Source organism: Xenopus tropicalis, chromosome 4 (genome assembly GCF_000004195.4).
Source record: "Xenopus tropicalis strain Nigerian chromosome 4, UCB_Xtro_10.0, whole genome shotgun sequence".
NCBI classification, from domain to species: Eukaryota; Metazoa; Chordata; class Amphibia; order Anura; family Pipidae; genus Xenopus; species Xenopus tropicalis.
The window spans coordinates 86829478-86849233 of NC_030680.2; the positions used below are offsets into that span (position 1 = coordinate 86829478).

General features: G+C 36.2%; 1 protein-coding gene across 4 annotated transcripts in view; it reads left to right on the forward strand.

Annotated features, from left to right (window-relative positions):
- Window positions 1-19756, forward strand: part of oma1 (OMA1 zinc metallopeptidase) — a 55557-nt gene that overhangs the window by 1359 nt on the left and 34442 nt on the right. For 3 of the 4 annotated variants that reach the window (XM_031900906.1, XM_031900908.1, XM_031900907.1), the window contains exons 2-7: window positions 6218-6345; window positions 8715-9180; window positions 9930-10158; window positions 12591-12764; window positions 14158-14265; window positions 18259-18387. In XM_031900906.1, the coding sequence (XP_031756766.1) occupies window positions 6339-6345; window positions 8715-9180; window positions 9930-10158; window positions 12591-12764; window positions 14158-14265; window positions 18259-18387 (1113 nt within the window). In that variant the 5' untranslated portion in view covers window positions 6218-6338. The remainder of the gene's footprint in view (window positions 1-6217; window positions 6346-8714; window positions 9181-9929; window positions 10159-12590; window positions 12765-14157; window positions 14266-18258; window positions 18388-19756) is intronic. The other variant, XM_004913950.4, reaches the window with a different exon arrangement.

Genomic DNA, 19756 nt, shown 5'->3' on the forward strand with positions numbered 1-19756 from the left:
ATACGAGCGCATTGTAATGGCTACGAAAAACTCGCGTTTTTTCGCGCAAATCGTATTGGTAACGAAAAAGTCGCGACAATTTCCGAAAAGTCGGAAAGGCGCCGAAAAAATCTCAAAAAATACGAAAAAGTCGCAAAATGTTCGTTTTCCAATCTGAATTTTTCCAATTCGGATTCGTGGGTTAGTAAATGTGCCCCTTAGGGTATATGTATCATGCTGTGTAAAAAGAGGAATGAACCATTACCAATTACCTTTGCCAAGGGCAACCAATCAGCAGTTAGATTTCAAGCGTTAGAAACCAAAGTAAAGCATCTGATTGGCTGCTATGAGCAACATCACCAGTAGTGTTTTACTCCACTATTTACACAGCATGATAAATATACCCCTTAATTTTTGCCCCAAACAGACCTCGGAAAGCAGTATCCTGTGTGAAATAAAGCTAGCCATACACATACCTATCTGTTAATTAGGAGTGAGTCTTTTCCAGATTTGGCCCCAACCATTTTCACATGAGTTGACAACTCTGCAGTTGGCCAGATTGAGATGATTCAGTTGTATCACAGTGGGGGTCTTGAAAACTATGATGTCCATTTCCTAAAGTTTGTGAAATACAGATAAGGTGCTGCTTGTTGACATTATTTATTAAAAGGGGACCTTTCACCCAGTTGTTAAAATGCTGTATAATAAAAGTTATCTTCAAAAGAAATATGGAGCTCAAATGAGATAATCAGAAGCCTCATAGGAAAAAATGCTGAGCTCTGTAAAGAAAGTTCCCATAATGCCTTGCTCCTGCACCAAGACTAGTGTACATGCTCAGTGTGTAAGACTATGAGGAAGCTTCCTTCTGATTGACTCCGATCATGCATTCCTAAGGGATAGGGGGCGAGGAAGTTCTTGGCATTCTTGAGGGAGGGGAGAGAGGAGAGAGCTGCATATCTCTGGCACAGGAAAACAGAGACAACAAATCCTGTTTCTTTTGACAGGGAACTCAGTGCAGCGTTTCTGTGAGTGCTTATGGCTATATTTACATAGACCTTTCTGATAAACCTTAGTTAGTTTTTACCTTTTCTTCTCCTTTAAGAAGAAAGATTGCACTGGTGAGCTCTGTAATCGCAAAAGGAACTGGCAGGCTAAAGAAGGCCTCCACTGCTGATGACAGAAGAATCCTCAAATGTTTAACGATTTTATATAGTAGACTTTAAGTATGGTGATCCAAATTACAGAAAGACCACTTATGTGGAAAACTCCAGGTCTCCAGCATTCTGGATACCAGGTCCCATACCTGTATTTGTACGTAATTGAGGTCAAATTTATTGAATGCATAGATCAGTCTAGGTGATGTTTTTTTTACACCATTTCAAAAGACAACACTACTATAAAGGTTCTGTAAATTACGAATAAATCATATTATTAAACAAATGGTATCTAATAAGGTTAAGTAATATCAGGAATAGGTTATTATTAATTTGTATTAATAATAATGAATTAATTAATACATTTATATGTATCATTCTTGCTCAGTTACATTTATAATGGTCAATGGACGTGTTAACAACTGAAATTGGAGTTCATTTTAGTGTGGTGAGGTGAAAATTTAAGTGCCAGTCTTGTTGCATAATAGAAAAAAAAACATATACATGTGTGAATAAAGTTCACAGTTTAGTAAACTGACTGTAGCTATTTTCTTTTTGTGGCATCATTTTTTCAGAATGTAATTTTTGTACTTTATTGCACTTTAGTACATAGATATGTGAGCAAGGCCGCAATCAGAAAATTTGGGGCCTTGTACAAGTTATTTATATGGGCCCCCCATAAGCGCGCAGTGCTAACATTTTTCCCATGCCCCTTATGTGTGCAATTTAAACAGCTGATGTTAGTTTATAATAAGCACTTCATGTTAAGAGTTCTATTAATTAACAGTCAGCTCATAGGGGGGCAGCAGATTTTGCCCTATGTTTAAACCCTACACTCCTTTATGCCCCTGCTCTGTGCTGTCATTGCTTGTTATGTAAATTACTTGAGTTTTTGCACAAGGTTACGTAAACCACGTAAATTTAGGGATCCGATAACTAGTTAGTATTAGTTCAAAAAATAGTAAAAAGATGTGCTAATAGGTCAGTCTTTAAATTTGGGGGGCAGTTGCATAAGCTTATTTGAAAGTAACGTAAGTTTTTATATAAGTTATGTAAATTGTGTAAGCATGGGGTCTGAATACTGTGGGGCCCAAAAATTAGCCATTACCCTGCCAATGTTATTCTAAATTGTAGATGTTATTCTATAATAACAAGTCCATATAAATAGTTCATAAGATAATTAATCGCTAAAAAGTCACTTAGTTTATTAGGGGCAGTGGAATTTACCTCAAGTTTTTAATTAATTGGTGGTCTGTGGAGTTTGCCCCCCTGCCTGCCCACTCAAGCTTCTCAGCTTTGTATTCTACTTAATAAGCAATTTTATTAAGTTTCTAGGCAGGTTACACTAAGTTTTTGCGTAAGTTGCGTAAATTGCATACGTTTTACCATAACTTTATATGTAACTTACGCAAATTGTGTAACTTTCATGACACGACCGGTTCCCCTTCACAAGAAGAATTCATGGGGCCCAGCAACCCAATAACCCCTCTCCCCCCTGATGGCAATCTATATGTGATGGTTCATACCTTTGTAACTCTTTAACATTTTGTGTTCTATTAACTTTTTTGGGAAAACTTTTAGTTTACCTATATTAGAAAGCGTTCTAAATCTACCTGAATGTTTGTGTAATTTCACCCCAAAAGATTGTTTTTAAAAGTTTGAAAATGTTATTTCATATAAATGTTCTGTTCATCTAACTTTAAATTCAGCGTAAAATCCTTTATTTAACCATTTTCCCACTACAGCCCCCCTAACTTGTATTCTCAAGCTAGCTCTAAGTTGGCCATACACTGGCCAATACGCTCAATACGAAAAAGTCGCGACAAGATACGAGCGCATTGTAATGGCTACGAAAAACTCGCGTTTTTTCGCGCAAATCGTATTGGTAACGAAAAAGTCGCGACAATTTCCGAAAAGTCGGAAAGGCGCCGAAAAAATCTCAAAAAATACGAAAAAGTCGCAAAATGTTCGTTTTCCAATCTGAATTTTTCCAATTCGGATTCGTGGGTTAGTAAATGTGCCCCTTAGGGTATATGTATCATGCTGTGTAAAAAGAGGAATGAACCATTACCAATTACCTTTGCCAAGGGCAACCAATCAGCAGTTAGATTTCAAGCGTTAGAAACCAAAGTAAAGCATCTGATTGGCTGCTATGAGCAACATCACCAGTAGTGTTTTACTCCACTATTTACACAGCATGATAAATATACCCCTTAATTTTTGCCCCAAACAGACCTCGGAAAGCAGTATCCTGTGTGAAATAAAGCTAGCCATACACATACCTATCTGTTAATTAGGAGTGAGTCTTTTCCAGATTTGGCCCCAACCATTTTCACATGAGTTGACAACTCTGCAGTTGGCCAGATTGAGATGATTCAGTTGTATCACAGTGGGGGTCTTGAAAACTATGATGTCCATTTCCTAAAGTTTGTGAAATACAGATAAGGTGCTGCTTGTTGACATTATTTATTAAAAGGGGACCTTTCACCCAGTTGTTAAAATGCTGTATAATAAAAGTTATCTTCAAAAGAAATATGGAGCTCAAATGAGATAATCAGAAGCCTCATAGGAAAAAATGCTGAGCTCTGTAAAGAAAGTTCCCATAATGCCTTGCTCCTGCACCAAGACTAGTGTACATGCTCAGTGTGTAAGACTATGAGGAAGCTTCCTTCTGATTGACTCCGATCATGCATTCCTAAGGGATAGGGGGCGAGGAAGTTCTTGGCATTCTTGAGGGAGGGGAGAGAGGAGAGAGCTGCATATCTCTGGCACAGGAAAACAGAGACAACAAATCCTGTTTCTTTTGACAGGGAACTCAGTGCAGCGTTTCTGTGAGTGCTTATGGCTATATTTACATAGACCTTTCTGATAAACCTTAGTTAGTTTTTACCTTTTCTTCTCCTTTAAGAAGAAAGATTGCACTGGTGAGCTCTGTAATCGCAAAAGGAACTGGCAGGCTAAAGAAGGCCTCCACTGCTGATGACAGAAGAATCCTCAAATGTTTAACGATTTTATATAGTAGACTTTAAGTATGGTGATCCAAATTACAGAAAGACCACTTATGTGGAAAACTCCAGGTCTCCAGCATTCTGGATACCAGGTCCCATACCTGTATTTGTACGTAATTGAGGTCAAATTTATTGAATGCATAGATCAGTCTAGGTGATGTTTTTTTTACACCATTTCAAAAGACAACACTACTATAAAGGTTCTGTAAATTACGAATAAATCATATTATTAAACAAATGGTATCTAATAAGGTTAAGTAATATCAGGAATAGGTTATTATTAATTTGTATTAATAATAATGAATTAATTAATACATTTATATGTATCATTCTTGCTCAGTTACATTTATAATGGTCAATGGACGTGTTAACAACTGAAATTGGAGTTCATTTTAGTGTGGTGAGGTGAAAATTTAAGTGCCAGTCTTGTTGCATAATAGAAAAAAAAACATATACATGTGTGAATAAAGTTCACAGTTTAGTAAACTGACTGTAGCTATTTTCTTTTTGTGGCATCATTTTTTCAGAATGTAATTTTTGTACTTTATTGCACTTTAGTACATAGATATGTGAGCAAGGCCGCAATCAGAAAATTTGGGGCCTTGTACAAGTTATTTATATGGGCCCCCCATAAGCGCGCAGTGCTAACATTTTTCCCATGCCCCTTATGTGTGCAATTTAAACAGCTGATGTTAGTTTATAATAAGCACTTCATGTTAAGAGTTCTATTAATTAACAGTCAGCTCATAGGGGGGCAGCAGATTTTGCCCTATGTTTAAACCCTACACTCCTTTATGCCCCTGCTCTGTGCTGTCATTGCTTGTTATGTAAATTACTTGAGTTTTTGCACAAGGTTACGTAAACCACGTAAATTTAGGGATCCGATAACTAGTTAGTATTAGTTCAAAAAATAGTAAAAAGATGTGCTAATAGGTCAGTCTTTAAATTTGGGGGGCAGTTGCATAAGCTTATTTGAAAGTAACGTAAGTTTTTATATAAGTTATGTAAATTGTGTAAGCATGGGGTCTGAATACTGTGGGGCCCAAAAATTAGCCATTACCCTGCCAATGTTATTCTAAATTGTAGATGTTATTCTATAATAACAAGTCCATATAAATAGTTCATAAGATAATTAATCGCTAAAAAGTCACTTAGTTTATTAGGGGCAGTGGAATTTACCTCAAGTTTTTAATTAATTGGTGGTCTGTGGAGTTTGCCCCCCTGCCTGCCCACTCAAGCTTCTCAGCTTTGTATTCTACTTAATAAGCAATTTTATTAAGTTTCTAGGCAGGTTACACTAAGTTTTTGCGTAAGTTGCGTAAATTGCATACGTTTTACCATAACTTTATATGTAACTTACGCAAATTGTGTAACTTTCATGACACGACCGGTTCCCCTTCACAAGAAGAATTCATGGGGCCCAGCAACCCAATAACCCCTCTCCCCCCTGATGGCAATCTATATGTGATGGTTCATACCTTTGTAACTCTTTAACATTTTGTGTTCTATTAACTTTTTTGGGAAAACTTTTAGTTTACCTATATTAGAAAGCGTTCTAAATCTACCTGAATGTTTGTGTAATTTCACCCCAAAAGATTGTTTTTAAAAGTTTGAAAATGTTATTTCATATAAATGTTCTGTTCATCTAACTTTAAATTCAGCGTAAAATCCTTTATTTAACCATTTTCCCACTACAGCCCCCCTAACTTGTATTCTCAAGCTAGCTCTAAGTTGGCCATACACTGGCGAGGTGAGGTCTCCAAGTGAGCAGATCTTCTCCCGATATGCCGGTAACTGAATTTTGCCAACCCAACCATGCAGCCCTTTGATTTATAAGCTGTTAGTTTTTTAAGATAATTATGGGAAAATTCAGTCCAATAGTTTGGCTTCCTGTTTCTTCCCCATAGCTTAGAAATATGCTTTGGATCATTGTAGTGCTGAATTGTGCACTGATCAAGTGCCGACAACAGGGATTGCACATAGTGATAAGCATGTACACCTGCTAACTTTCCTATACTTATCTACAAGGTGATTTAAATGGATGCCAACATGTCAATCATTTCTTGGTTACCTTAGCATATCCTCCAAGCCTGGCCAGCATGATTGTTTTCTGAAGGCTTGTGATCTTGACCAGGCCTGCCTCTCAAGTCTGCTGTTTTCTTCATTAACCGAATGTTCAAACATTCTTAAGGCGGCCATGCACGGTAAGATCCAGTTGCTTGGCAAAGTCTGATCAAATTATAATTGCGGGTATAGGTGCCGTTGGACCAAAAAAAAAAAGAAATGAAGATCTACAATCAGCATTTAACTAGGGCACTTTGTGTACTTTTAATTTGAAACTGCAATGTGACAATACCGTACTGCTTACAGCTTGATGATGTCACCAGTGGCGCTGACGTGATGACCCATACAAACCTTACAATGTCTCATAAACCACTAATCTATAGAAAGTAAAGATTGCATTTAAGTTTAGTGCATAAATCTTGCCAGTGTATTTTTTCAGATCTGGAAGGATATGTTTTGTACGCAGGCAGAGGAAAGTGGATCTGCTTTCATGTGCTTTTGCCTGTAGCTCCATTGAGAGGACAGCATGGGCCTGTGGACCAACAATGAGTGGATATCAACACGTGTAGCTACAAATGTCAGTGGAGCCACAGGAAGGGGAGCAGAGAGAGGCTAGCTATGTAATATGCGATTCAAGCTCTTCACTCTCTGACGTTCCAAGGTGGTACACGGTGATATTTTTTACGTAGTTATTAAAAATTGCTTGTTCAACATTATTCTTCTACTCTGTCCCATATTCTTGATATGGGACAGAGTAGAAGAGCAGCATTGCTTTGTTTGGACTGCATATACATGTGACCATCATCAGACTGTATGTAAGGTATTATTGTAGTCTAAAGACTTGGTACAGTGAGGGAGCTGACTATCCAGGAAATAGAAAGTGGGGAATGTTCTCATACAGCTGAGATAAAAAGCTATTGAGTAAATTATGTATAGTGTTCTGGATTAAATAGTATAAATAGTGAAGGAGGCATTGTAATTACTTGCCAGATACCCTGGGCTGGTGCTCCTGTTAGCAAAAAACTTCACCGGCCCAGGGTACTTGTGAGTGAGCGATCTTCTTCCTCCTGCTTTCTTTCTTCAAAATCCTGGGTCCAGCACATGCGCAAAAAAAGCTGGCTTTTTTTTTTGTTAAAGTTTGGCTTTTCACTGTACTGCATGTTGCATCCAGCATGAAAAAAAAAGCAGGAAGAGGATCACTCACACAGAAGTACCCGGGGTACTGGGTAAGTAATTACTATTTGGCACCATCCAGTGATTGAAGATTTACTCCTTCTTATTTTTAAGAAATAATTCCAAATCCTTTTCTATCATGTTAGCCAAGGAAAATAAATGTACACTATATAAGTTATTTAAATCTGGTTCCATTCAGTGTTGGGATTCACAATAACAATGAGCAGGCAGGCCCTATTTTGTGGATACTTATTAAGGAAAGCTTTGCATTTTCAACCCAAAATCGTATTTATGCACCATAAATGGTGGTGACCTAATGCCCATGCACAGGCTACACAATTATAGACTTTAAGGAGGGAAGGGGAATGTGAGGAGTGCAGTGATATATATGAAGTGATGATTGGAAACTAAAAGTAATTGCCTGCCCCACCTCTATGCCTGATGTATATAAGTGGGGAAGGCAATATATGACTGACAACAGAGATTTTTAAATACCATTATAACAGGTATGAATGTGGTAATTAAAAAAAAAAAAATGGGTTTCATGTTTAATTTGAAAAACACACTTATTATACAGCTTTTTATGTTTGAGTGACAGGTTCCCTTTAAATAGCTGCTTGGTGAGGTATACAGTGTGCCAGCAAGCCAGTCTGTTCTGGTTTTAGAATAATAATTTATTTGCTTATGGTGTTTGAATTAAAAAGTGCATTATGCCCAAGGCAACCCCTGCTGTCAATTAAACACAGAAGCATCCCTGTGCTAAAAACTACATTGGCTGAAGCCTTTTCATTCTTTGAAAAAGGTTTTGCCTCTTCTGCCGTTTGAGTGAACCTCCACAACATATAAACACAATATATGCCTTTTGGTGTATTCACTATGTATCTAAATAGATATTTTAATGTACGTGTGTAAGGGCCATAAAACAGTATATTAGCAATTACTCAGTAATACCGTAGCAGACTGCACTTGATTCTAGGCAGCTATGTTTTATACATTCTCGTTAACTAGTAATTTTCCATGCTGCATGATCATGGTAGATGTTGGTGCTTACACACAGAGAAGGCTTAGGAACTATGTAGTGAATGTTTTTAAGGCATCATGGTCAGTTTGAGTCAGTTTTTCCATGTATTTGCTAACAAATGCACTGCGAAAAGCCAATAGATATTTGTAATATGTACAGGAGAAATTACTATTTTATAAAAATGTAATATTTGTAACTTGTTTTTATTACTGGTGCCTTAATTTAGAAAATTAACACACTAAGGTACTCCGAAGAACACTGTATTAGTCAATACTCTGCACTTTTTAAAATATATATTTTTATTTACTAATTTAGGTGAAAATACCAGCAAAGGAAAAATGGAAATCTTCTGTTGCCTTCGGCTCTCCAGCAGGAAAAGCTTTGCTTTGAAAAGCCTAATTTCATCAAGAGTACAAGCTTCTAAGAGAATATTCCATAATTCTGCCCAAAGTTTTCAGAATGAAGCTATTTGGCATAGGAAGAACATCAATCCTTTGTCTTGCATTTTCTTTAACAGACTATATATACCAGAAAGCACTCACAGTGGAAAAAGCATTTCATTAAAATATGAAGTTTGTAGAAGACCAGCTGATTTTTTGCACAATCAAAATGCACTGTTGTCAATAGCCACAAATGGAGGGGCTAATCTTCTACCGAATCCATTGCATATCATGTCTTCAAGGTCAATACATACCTCAAAGCACTTGAATGTCCTCATACCACCTCATTTGTGGATACTTCTAAAACCAGCACAAAAACTTTTTGCTATCCTCCTTGGCAGGTAAAACGTGTATGTTTTTTTTAATTTAACTTAGAACTAAGGCCTTTTTGGTAGGGAAATTTGGTTGACACACTTACAGGAATAGTATTCAGTAGTTTTATTTAAGCCTAAGTCTGCACAAAATGTTGTAGAGCCTACAAATTAAAGTTGTCTTTTCAAAGAGATTTTCGACTGTGTGCGCATTGAGTTAAATGACTAAATAACCAAGGCCTTTAACACAGAGAGTCTACAGCAGCTGTAATTTTGGATTCCATTACTAACAGTGACAGGCCGTTAAAAAGTTTCCATATGGTGATTGCTAAAGGATATTTTCCCAAAATTATGGTCATATATCTGATTTTTTTTTTTGTTGCCACAGAGTTTAAGGCTCCCACTGTCAGCTACCTGTGCTGTAGATTCTATGTTACTGTGTTGTTTTTTTTCTGAGCCATACTGGGTGTTCAGCAAGATCAGACATCCCCAGCACCTTTGCAGTTAATTTTTTTTTTTTTCACATTAACCATTTTAAAAATATGATGTTGTTCTACCCTTTGCCCTGGTTTTGAATTTGGCTAATGTGCAAATACTGTCTTAATCTAGTCTCAACAATGAGTCAACAGCCAACAAAACAGTCTCCATAATGCTTTGCGGGATTACTTTATTTCTTCTTAGCACTATAAAATATTTGTGGTTTTGCTGACATTTTTTCAGTATTTTCTATTATGCAGTTATCCCTGTACTGATATGACTTTTTCTTCTTCATACTTCAGGAGTTTAAGAAAGTGGTGGAGGGCTCTTCCTGCTAATAAACAGGAACTGTTTAAAGAAAAGGTCAAGAAGAATAAGTTGAGGCTGTCCCTCAGTATTGGTGCTGTGGGGATCATTTTCAGTCTTTTTTATTTTACTCACTTAGAGGAGAACCCCATCACTGGGCGCAGCCGTTTATTGTTTTTTAAAAATGAACATTATGAATTGCTCACAAACGTGGAGTATGAAAATGTGAGTAAAGCCACATTGATTATTTATTTTTGCATATAATTTGGAAGTAGATTATGTTGTATTAACTAAAAAATGATTGCCTTTTGGTATAACATTCTGTCTATTACTGTCTATCATTCCTGTTATGCTATTTTGGAATGCAGCCTCAAATTTGAGTGATATTTATCATAATTGTTTTTTATTAACATGTTCATGAAATTGTATGAGCCACATGAGCATATACCTTGAGAATTGAGTTTATCTTTTGTTTTCTAAATGTATAGCCTTGTTTTTGCATGGTCACTGGTATTCATAATTCAGGGCAAATATATATTGTATATACCTCAGTGCTGCTGCTTGCTAAGAATGTGATGTGCATATCTAATAAGATGCTGACTGCTTTTTCAGAGCTTAGAGTTGAATGTGAGAAAATGCATAGATTGAGTTTGGTGAAATACAGTTGAGCTAGAAAGCCTTTTTGTGACATTGAAGCATTTGTTAATTTTGAAATTATAACATGATTTTTGCGGTTCTTTGAAGCTTGGCCTCTAGAGTAAGGGCATGGATTAATTAGACTTTCTTTATGGAGCTTTTATTATACTTAGGTAGAACAAACAGTATTTTAACTCTAACACAAATAATATAAAAACAAAACAAGGGAAACCATACTCTTTACAGGTGACATGTTCTTTTAAGAAATTACCGATTCTGGGAATATCCTCATCAACTCCTTCTCAACAGGCCTAAGCTGTCAGCAGATATGGAGCAGCCCGAATTGGCAGTTGGCAACACTAGAACCCTGCATTTTGGGCTGAGCATTGGGTGCTGTGGTTGGGGAGGTTGGCTAGTGTGGGGCCCCATATTTGCAAAATAATATTTACTTTTCCTTTAAAATTTTAAAGCCTGACAGCTGCACAGAAATTGTAAATAAAAATAAATAGAAAGAAAATATAAGAAAATAAGAAAAATATAAGAAATTCTCAATTTTTTCCATTACATAATTCTGACACTTATGTAACCTTTAAAATGAAAGTGCTAAAACTGATTAAACACTTCCAGGATATACTCTTGCATAAGGCTGTGTTTCCTCTGCAGGCAAAGAGAAACCAATGTACTCCACTGTGTCTCTACACTGACAGGCATGGCGTTGGCTTGTGTGCAGCCGCACGAACTCTGTATCAGCAAAAAATCACAAAACTATGGATTTTCTCAGCGATATATTCTCAGAGTGTATGCATGCAGGTCAACACAGAGCCTGTAAGTGCAGAGACCTGAAAAAGCACATCAGCTTTTCTTCAACTGCAGAGGAAATGCAGGCAGATAAAAGTCAAGAGGCAGCCTCGAGTGACTTAAGCCTTAAAACTCAATAAGTGTCATGGGGTGCGATTTTTGGCTCTGTTTTTGGTCTTCATTTGAATTACTTCTGTGTGAAATACTTTTGCAGTGATTCATATTTTGTACATTTGGAGTTGATCTACAAATTTTGGACCAATTGATTTCAGAAGATAACTTAAAGGAAAACTATACCCCCAGAATGAATACTTGGGCAACAGATAGTTTTTATGGATACCAGAATATGTATCAGTAATTATTGCCCTTTTACGTCAAATTTTATGAAGGTCTGTGGGGTCCTTCAAAGATCACCTAACAGTAAATAATGTAGCTCTAACTGTAACAGGAAGTGTGAAAGCAAAAGACTGAATTTTATCTATAAATTGGCTAATGTGACCTATCATATATGTGTGCACTTTGTTTGTGTACATTGTGAATTGTATGATACCATGGGGCGGCTCTTAGTACTTAAAAGTTTTCTATTTAGAATTACCCAATAGCGCATACTACTAATACTACTTACATATGAGTTGTTTTATGCAATTTATTTTGAAAGAGATCATAATTGTTGGCGGGTATAGTTTTTCTTTAAGAAGCTAAACACTATTCACTCAATAGCTATTCCTAAAGTACAGAATATGAAGGTAGAACTGTGTTGAAGTACCAATCTGAGTCTCTGTTGTGCCTAATTGATAGTTCAAAATGTCTTCTGATTATGAAGCAGAAAGCTGTTGAAACAACATTGTATTGTATGTGGTTAGACGTTTTTTATACTGTTATCTCAGATATTGGAATGAGCTTGTGGAGTGCTGCTGACTATACACCAAAGCTAACAGTAAAACCAATTATTTCTTTTTATGTTGGTATGACAGAATATATGCTTTTTCCAGACTCTGCAAATCTCTACTCCTTCATTCTTATTTCTGCTCAGAGATGAATTAACTCACTGAAGATTACCTGAAATGGCCATTCAGGGTCTTTTACTTGAAAGGCAGCTACCACAGAAGTATTTCAGATGTACTGGAGCACATAAATATATTGAACTAAAATAGAACTGCAAATATTGTGCAAAATATGCTGAACCGTTCAGATTGCTGTTATCTTTTCTGTTGCTTTTGCAGCTGATTGAAGAGTTTAAGGATATAATGCTGCCAAAGGAAGATCTTCGTTATCAGCTTGTCCAGATGATTGTTGACCATCTTATCTCTTGCAATGGTGACTTACCAGGAGTGTCTAAGATTGAGTGGGTCGTGCATGTTGTACAGAAGTCCGACATTAATGCTTTCGTGTTGCCGGTGAGAAAAATGCTATTTCATTACTTTAGTAACTTCAAATCTAACCCGCTTGATGCAGATCTGTTGTATAAAACCTCCAATCACAGCCACTTTCACCAAAGCTGGATTTTTATTCATCTTGTTTAATTCTGATACTTTCATCTGTCAAATGTAAGAAATACGTTGAGGCTACAGGAGCACAAAACAACTACAAAGATGCTTCAAAAGAAAACCATCCTTCTGTATGATTTTTTTGCCTGAAGAAAAATGTTAGATAAATGTAAGTGAAACGGACACACAGTTTGACACGCAAATCACTAGAAGTTTTGCTTTATTATATTTCAGAAGTGCATGTAGCTTCTAAAGCTGGAAAATAATCAACAGCATTATTTTTTTCTGTAGGTGTTAAAAGAATGTTACAAAGCACTTCAGTTAAAGATGGGCAGTTGCAGTTATTGGAACAAGAAAGGCATACTGATACAATCTTAATTCTTAAATAGCCAGAGCACTGGCAGATTCAAGGAGAGTCAATTTTCTTTGTACTGTTGCATTTTGGCTTCAGCAAGGTGATAAAAGACAGCTTTAGCTACAAAGCCACAGCATTTAATTCTTTTGTGTTATTATTTCTTCAAATGTAGCACTTAGTATCTCTCTGACCTCCTGGTATAATGAAACTTGGGGATTTCAATATAAAAGAAACACAAGTCATTTTGGCCTGACTAATATCACAATATCTAACTTGCCTTGGTGCACTGTGTAATGGAGCAGTTTTGTTGGATGTGAGAAAATTCAGTTTCTTTTTAAGTACAGGTATCGGATCCCTTATCCGGAAAACCATTATCCAGAGAGCTCCGAATTACGGAAAGCCCGTCTCCCATAGACTCCATTTTAATCAAATAATATAGAATTTTCAAACTGATTTCCTTTTTCTCTGTAATAATAAAACAGAATCTTGCAATTGATCCCAACTAAGATATAAATAATAAAGTTATATATGTCTGTAATAAAGTTGCAACTTCCTGAATTTTACTTTTGAAAAGGTGAGAGTCTTTTATTACATAACCCCCTAAATGTCATATTACTGGTAGTGCTAGAGAAGGCAGGCCACTAGTACAATTACAGATTAAAAAATCTAAAATGTATTCAGAAGTTATTTTATTTAATAAACAAGCTCAAAAACTGAATCCTCATTACTATGAGGTGTACATAGTAGTAAATTTGCTTACAATTTGTTTGGCATTACCTTATATACAGTATAAGATGTAATAAAAAGGTATTGTTGAATTAATAGATAACACAATGTGTTTGGTGTTCACAAGTATAAATTATAAAGAATAAATAAATGGCAATGTATCCATTATTGTATTTTCACCTATTTGCTTCAAGTTTCTAACTGGTCTGTTCTGCCTTACAGAATGGCCAAATTTTTGTTTTCACAGGCATGCTGGAAGCTGTGACAGATGTTCACCAACTTTCTTTTATCTTGGGACATGAATTGGCACATGCAATACTGGACCACACAGTAAGTAAAAAGCATTTACAACTGAGCCGCACTCCAAAGTTATAAAACATAGCTTTTATTCAAGCATCCTTAAAAAAGTTGAATACAATAATCGTTCATAATAGTATAGCAACTATACTTATCAGTCCATTATGCCACATCCACGCGACGTTTCGGGGGCATCCCACCCCCTTTCTCAAGCGTACCTCGTGGCTAAGCACAGTCAATGACGCGCAGAGCATGTCGCTTCCTTGTATAACTGAATACCGGAAGTGACGTGGCGGGTCGCCATGGAGACGGAATACACAGTACAGTATACACGGAAGCCGGCACATCAGTTCAGTATGTTATGTATCTAATCAATGCGCATCAATGAAGAACTTTCAGAATACCAGACAGTTGATCCTAGACATACATTCTATTGAAATAAAACTCGGAACATTGTAATCATATCAGAAACAGGGCATAGAATTTAAACCTGTCCTAGTTGTTCAATGTCAGCATAAACATTCATTATATGGAAAACAATAACGAATATTGTAACAGAAAATGTGAAAAAATAAAATAAAAAAGGTAAAAGAAAAAATATTTTTTTTACAAAAATAAATGTAGATCAAAATCCCTATTTATATATATATATATATATATATATATATATATATATATATATATATATATATATATATATATATATATAGAAACAACAACAAGAGATCCTCTGCACCCATTATCAATATATAGAACATTAAGACATTCGGTGCATTTAAGCTACTAAGAAATGCCCTTCCCTTTAAGCAAAACAGGGATTGTTTGTCCATATATTGCAATATACACCCCCGCCTAATGGTTTAAAATTTAGTGGTTGAGCACAACTTTCCTTCCCTTTTTTTGCTATATATATAAAGGAAGAGCACAGATTGTGCTCAAAACGTTGGAATTTTTTCAATAAAACCACTTTTTCTTTTGTATCAAGTCCCTGTGTGTGCGGCACTCTTTCTACTATATATACACATACACATGCAGTTGTGCTTGAAAGTTTGTTAACCTTTTCAATTTTTTTATATTTTTATATGAATGTGACCTAAAACCTTCTGATTTTCAGACAAGTACTAAAAGTAGAAGAAAAGTTAGTGAAACAAATAAAACAAAAAATTGTTGTATTTGGTCATGTATTTATTGAAAAAAATGATCCAATAACATATCGTGTGTGGCAAAAGTAAGTGAATTGTGCTCTCCGTATTTGGTGTGACCCCCTTGTGCAGCAATAACTTCAACTAAAAGTTTGGGTAACTGTCGATCAGTCCTGCACATCAACTTGGAGGAATTTAAGTCCATTCCTCCATACAGAGTAGCTTCAGCTCCTGGATGTAGTTGGGTTTCCTCACATGAACTGCTTGCTTTAATCTTTCCATAACATTTAAATTGGAATAAGGTCAGTACTTTGACTTGGCCATTCCAGAATATTAACTTTATTCTTCTTAACCATTCTTTGGTAGAACGACTTGTGTGTTTAGGATGGTTGTCTTGCTGCATGACCCGCCATCTATTCAGGTCACTTACAGATGTCTTGATATTTTCCTTTAAAATTCTCTGGTATAGTTCTGAATTCATTGTTCCATCAGTGATGGCAAGCCATCCAGGACCATGGGATGGGAAAATGTTCTTATGTTGGAATGCAGTGTTTTTCTTTCTCCAAATGTAACGCTCCCCCTTTAAGCCAAAATGTTCTATTTTGGCTTCATCCATTCACAATACATTCTAGTATCCTTCTGGTTTGTCCACATGATCTTTAGCAAACTGTAGACGGTTAGCAATATTTTTTGGGGAGAGCAGTGGCTTTTTCCTTGCTACCCTGCCATACACACCATTGCGTTTAGTGTTTTCCTGATGGTGGACTCATGAACATCAACATTTGTCAATGTGAAACAGGCTTCTGTTGCTTAGAAGTTAACCTCTCAGGCTCTTAGACGCCTTGCAGTTGGAGTTATCTTTGATGGTCGATCATTTCTGGGTAGGGTAACAACAGTCTTGAATTTCCTCCACTTGTACACAATCCGTGACTGCTGACTGGTGGAGTCCAAACACTTTAGAGGTAACCTTGGAACCTTTTTTCAGCTTTATGGGCATCATTTTTTTACCTCAGTCCTTTGTTCGAGCCATGATACACATCCACAAGTGTGTTTGTGTGATCAGGCTTTGCTGTATCCCCATTATGGATGATGATCTGTAAGTCTCAAATTGGCACCCTTTTAGGAACCACAGCAGGTGAAAAGGGCTCAAGTTTAGACTTAGAGTTGTAATTGTTTACAGCAGAAACTGTGATGACAGGGTTAATGAGGTCTGCAATTCAAGTTATATCGAGGTTTACTGGCACAACAATGGAGGATATGGAAAGGGTTTTTTCTATACAGTAGCTGCAGTATATTGTAACTCTAAATGCTATACAGCATTTAATATCGGCAACCAAGCTCCCTACTGCAATGCCTCATATGAATAAGCTTCTTTTGATGCTAAACTGTTTGGTCCCTGTAATCCTTGTCTTTAAGATTACTGGTGTTTCAGGCCTGAATACTGACACTACAGTGATAAAATTTGACAGCTAAATCTCCTGAAATGAAAAAGAAAAAACAAAAGAAGGGAAACGATGGGTTTCTTCATTCTGAGCAACAATGTCAAGGAATGCAAGGAGCATTGCGTATAAGATTTTTAGGGCATCTTCATTTAGGGTGTTACTGGTCCTTTAAACCCAACTTCAGTGTGGGGTAAGTGGTGAAAGGCAGAAAGGGTAAAAACACAAAACAATTATCCAATTATCCAGTACCCTAATGGGAATAAAAATAGTTTTTAAGAGCAGTAGTTTTCTGCAGTATACTTTAAACCAGATCTTACAGGTAGATATCAGCTCTTCATTTTTTTTTGTAGTTTTTTATTTATTACACTGTTTGTTCAGCAGCGCTGCAGTTGGAATTTCAACATCTATCTGGTTGCTAGGGCCCAAATTACATCTGCGGTTTGAATGAGAGAATGGTAAATAAGAAAGAATAGAAGAGGACCTGAATGAAACAAGTTATAAAAAGTAACAATAACTATAAAATTGTACGTTCACTGAGTAATCATTTTTTGGCTGCTGGAGTCAGTGATTCCAATTTAAAAGCTGCAAAAATGTAAAAGCAAAAGGCAAATAGATTAAAAAACCTATAAAAAAATAAATAATGAAGACCAATTGAATAGAATATGCAATTTTGTAATATTCTAGAAGTTAACTTAAAGGCGAACCACCCCTTTAACTTACTTTTTATTGCAGTCTCTGGAAGTATACAGTGACTGCATTTGGATGGAAAGTGTAGTCCCACCTATGAATGCAGGCACGGGTATTAGCAATAAAAACATACTTGGCTCACTTTATAGCAATAATTTATTCCCTTGTTGTCAGGGTAAGGTAATAAGTACAGTAAAGATGAAGCTGTTTTGGATCAATAGCCATGCTTGCTCTACCTTGACTAACAGATTTCAGGATTGTCGCAGACAATGTGTTTAAATTATTCGATAGAACTTCATTATAATGAAGGGTGTTCATACATATGATGTATTTTTTAAAATTACCTAAACAATATTTGCTGCCTCTCCAGCGTCGCTTTTTGTTTATATATATATATATATATATATATATATATATATATATATATATATATATATAAAAGTACATAAGTGTATAGCTGGGCATGAGTCTGCATGACAACCTGTTTCCAGTCACAGTGCCAAGTTCACTCAGGTTCTCAACCAGATATTTCTTTCAGCAGTTAGGAATAGCATTTCAGCTTGTCCATGTTTCACACCTTATGCAAAGAAAAATATCTGAAACAATTTTAAAAATAAAGTTATATGATGATAGTATCACTTCAAATTTAAAATTTTCAATGGCATGATATTATATTAGCACGATGACTGCTATAAAGAATGCAAGAAAGAATGTAATTAAAATAATATTGCTTGCTTTTTTTTTTTTTTTTACAGGCTGAGATGCATAGTTTGACACATTTTTTGGATTTTCTTCTCCTCATTTCTATTGCAATGATATGGGCTATCTGCCCTATGGACAGTCTTGCAGTTTTTGGTCAGTGGATCCAGTCAACTCTAAAAGATGTAAGAGCAATACCTTAAAGGTTTGTTACTATTGCCCATTCTATTGTGCAGATGTTTGCTTTCAAGCAGGTGAAGAATAAATTCTACCTGCTGGTTGGTTGCTACAGGTTACTGGATCTGTTATAAATCACAGACAGTGACTCAGTTAGTTAAAGGGACTTTTCACCTTCAATGCCCAAATCTTATTAAACCACCAACAATGCTCTCAGTGTGTTATTTGTGTAAAACCTGTTAAATCAGTCCTTCTGTCTCTCAAAAGTTTTCTGAAGGGATAGGTGTGGCCTAATTTGAACTTGACACACTTAAAACTTCCTATATGTTTACATCATCACGTCCAGACTTTGCACTTACTTTTTCATATTGAACCAGTTCATTGGTTGTTTGTGCACTCTAACCAGTTGCATTCATTGAAAGGTCATTGGTTAATTTCTTCCTTGCAATGGCATAGACTCTGCAAATCACAAATGTAGCATACAGTTACATTTGATTTGCCACACTCTATAACAGGCATAGGAAACAATGACAGACTGGCAGGAGACACAGCCAATCAAAGTTAAGTCTGCTGCCATTAATATCTGTGAAATCATATAAGGAAGTAATAAAGCAATTGTACCGTTTATAGGGTCTGTGCAGAAGAGAAGGATAACGGTGACTAATCTCCCCATGTACTATCGCCCTTACTATTTTTTAAGCATTACACTTAGACATGAGTATATTTAATTATGTTAGGGGAAGTTGCTGTGTTCAATCAAGTACTCCATGAAAGTCTTTAAAAAGGCACTGCAGAATGGCACCAGTAACACCCATAGATGTGTAAGGCAGTATTTTACAGCACTGCCATATGATTCCTCTTAAACATGGGAATGCTGGAAGCCAAACAGTAGTTTGGGGGTGCAGCCATTTTTCCAGCACTATCTGGTAATCCTAGTGGTGTTATCACTTGGGTTCCTCTGTCTTGCCTCCCCAAAAGGGTGGACCTTGATGTTGCTAACTTCTAACTGGAGCTAGCTATTATAAGGTGGCACCTAATTTTTAGCAGAGCAAGCAGGAGGGAAAACCCTGCCTGGTTGCTAAAGCTAGTGGGATCCTAGCAAAGTTCCAGACAGGAAGACCTACATAACAATATAAATAGAAAACAATGCTTATGAGCTACTTCATTGTAAAAGGTAGTATAATATAATACATTAATATGGTCCTTAATTGTTATTCCATGATCACCAGTGTTTTGAAAATGTTATGGGTTATGTAAACTTGGAAAATGAAACTTTATAGGGATTCGCTCATTGTTTACATTGCAAATAATTCACTCCTTCATGTAACTGCAGGAGTCCAAGCCAGACCTGGATTTTTTATTATTGAGTGCTACTCA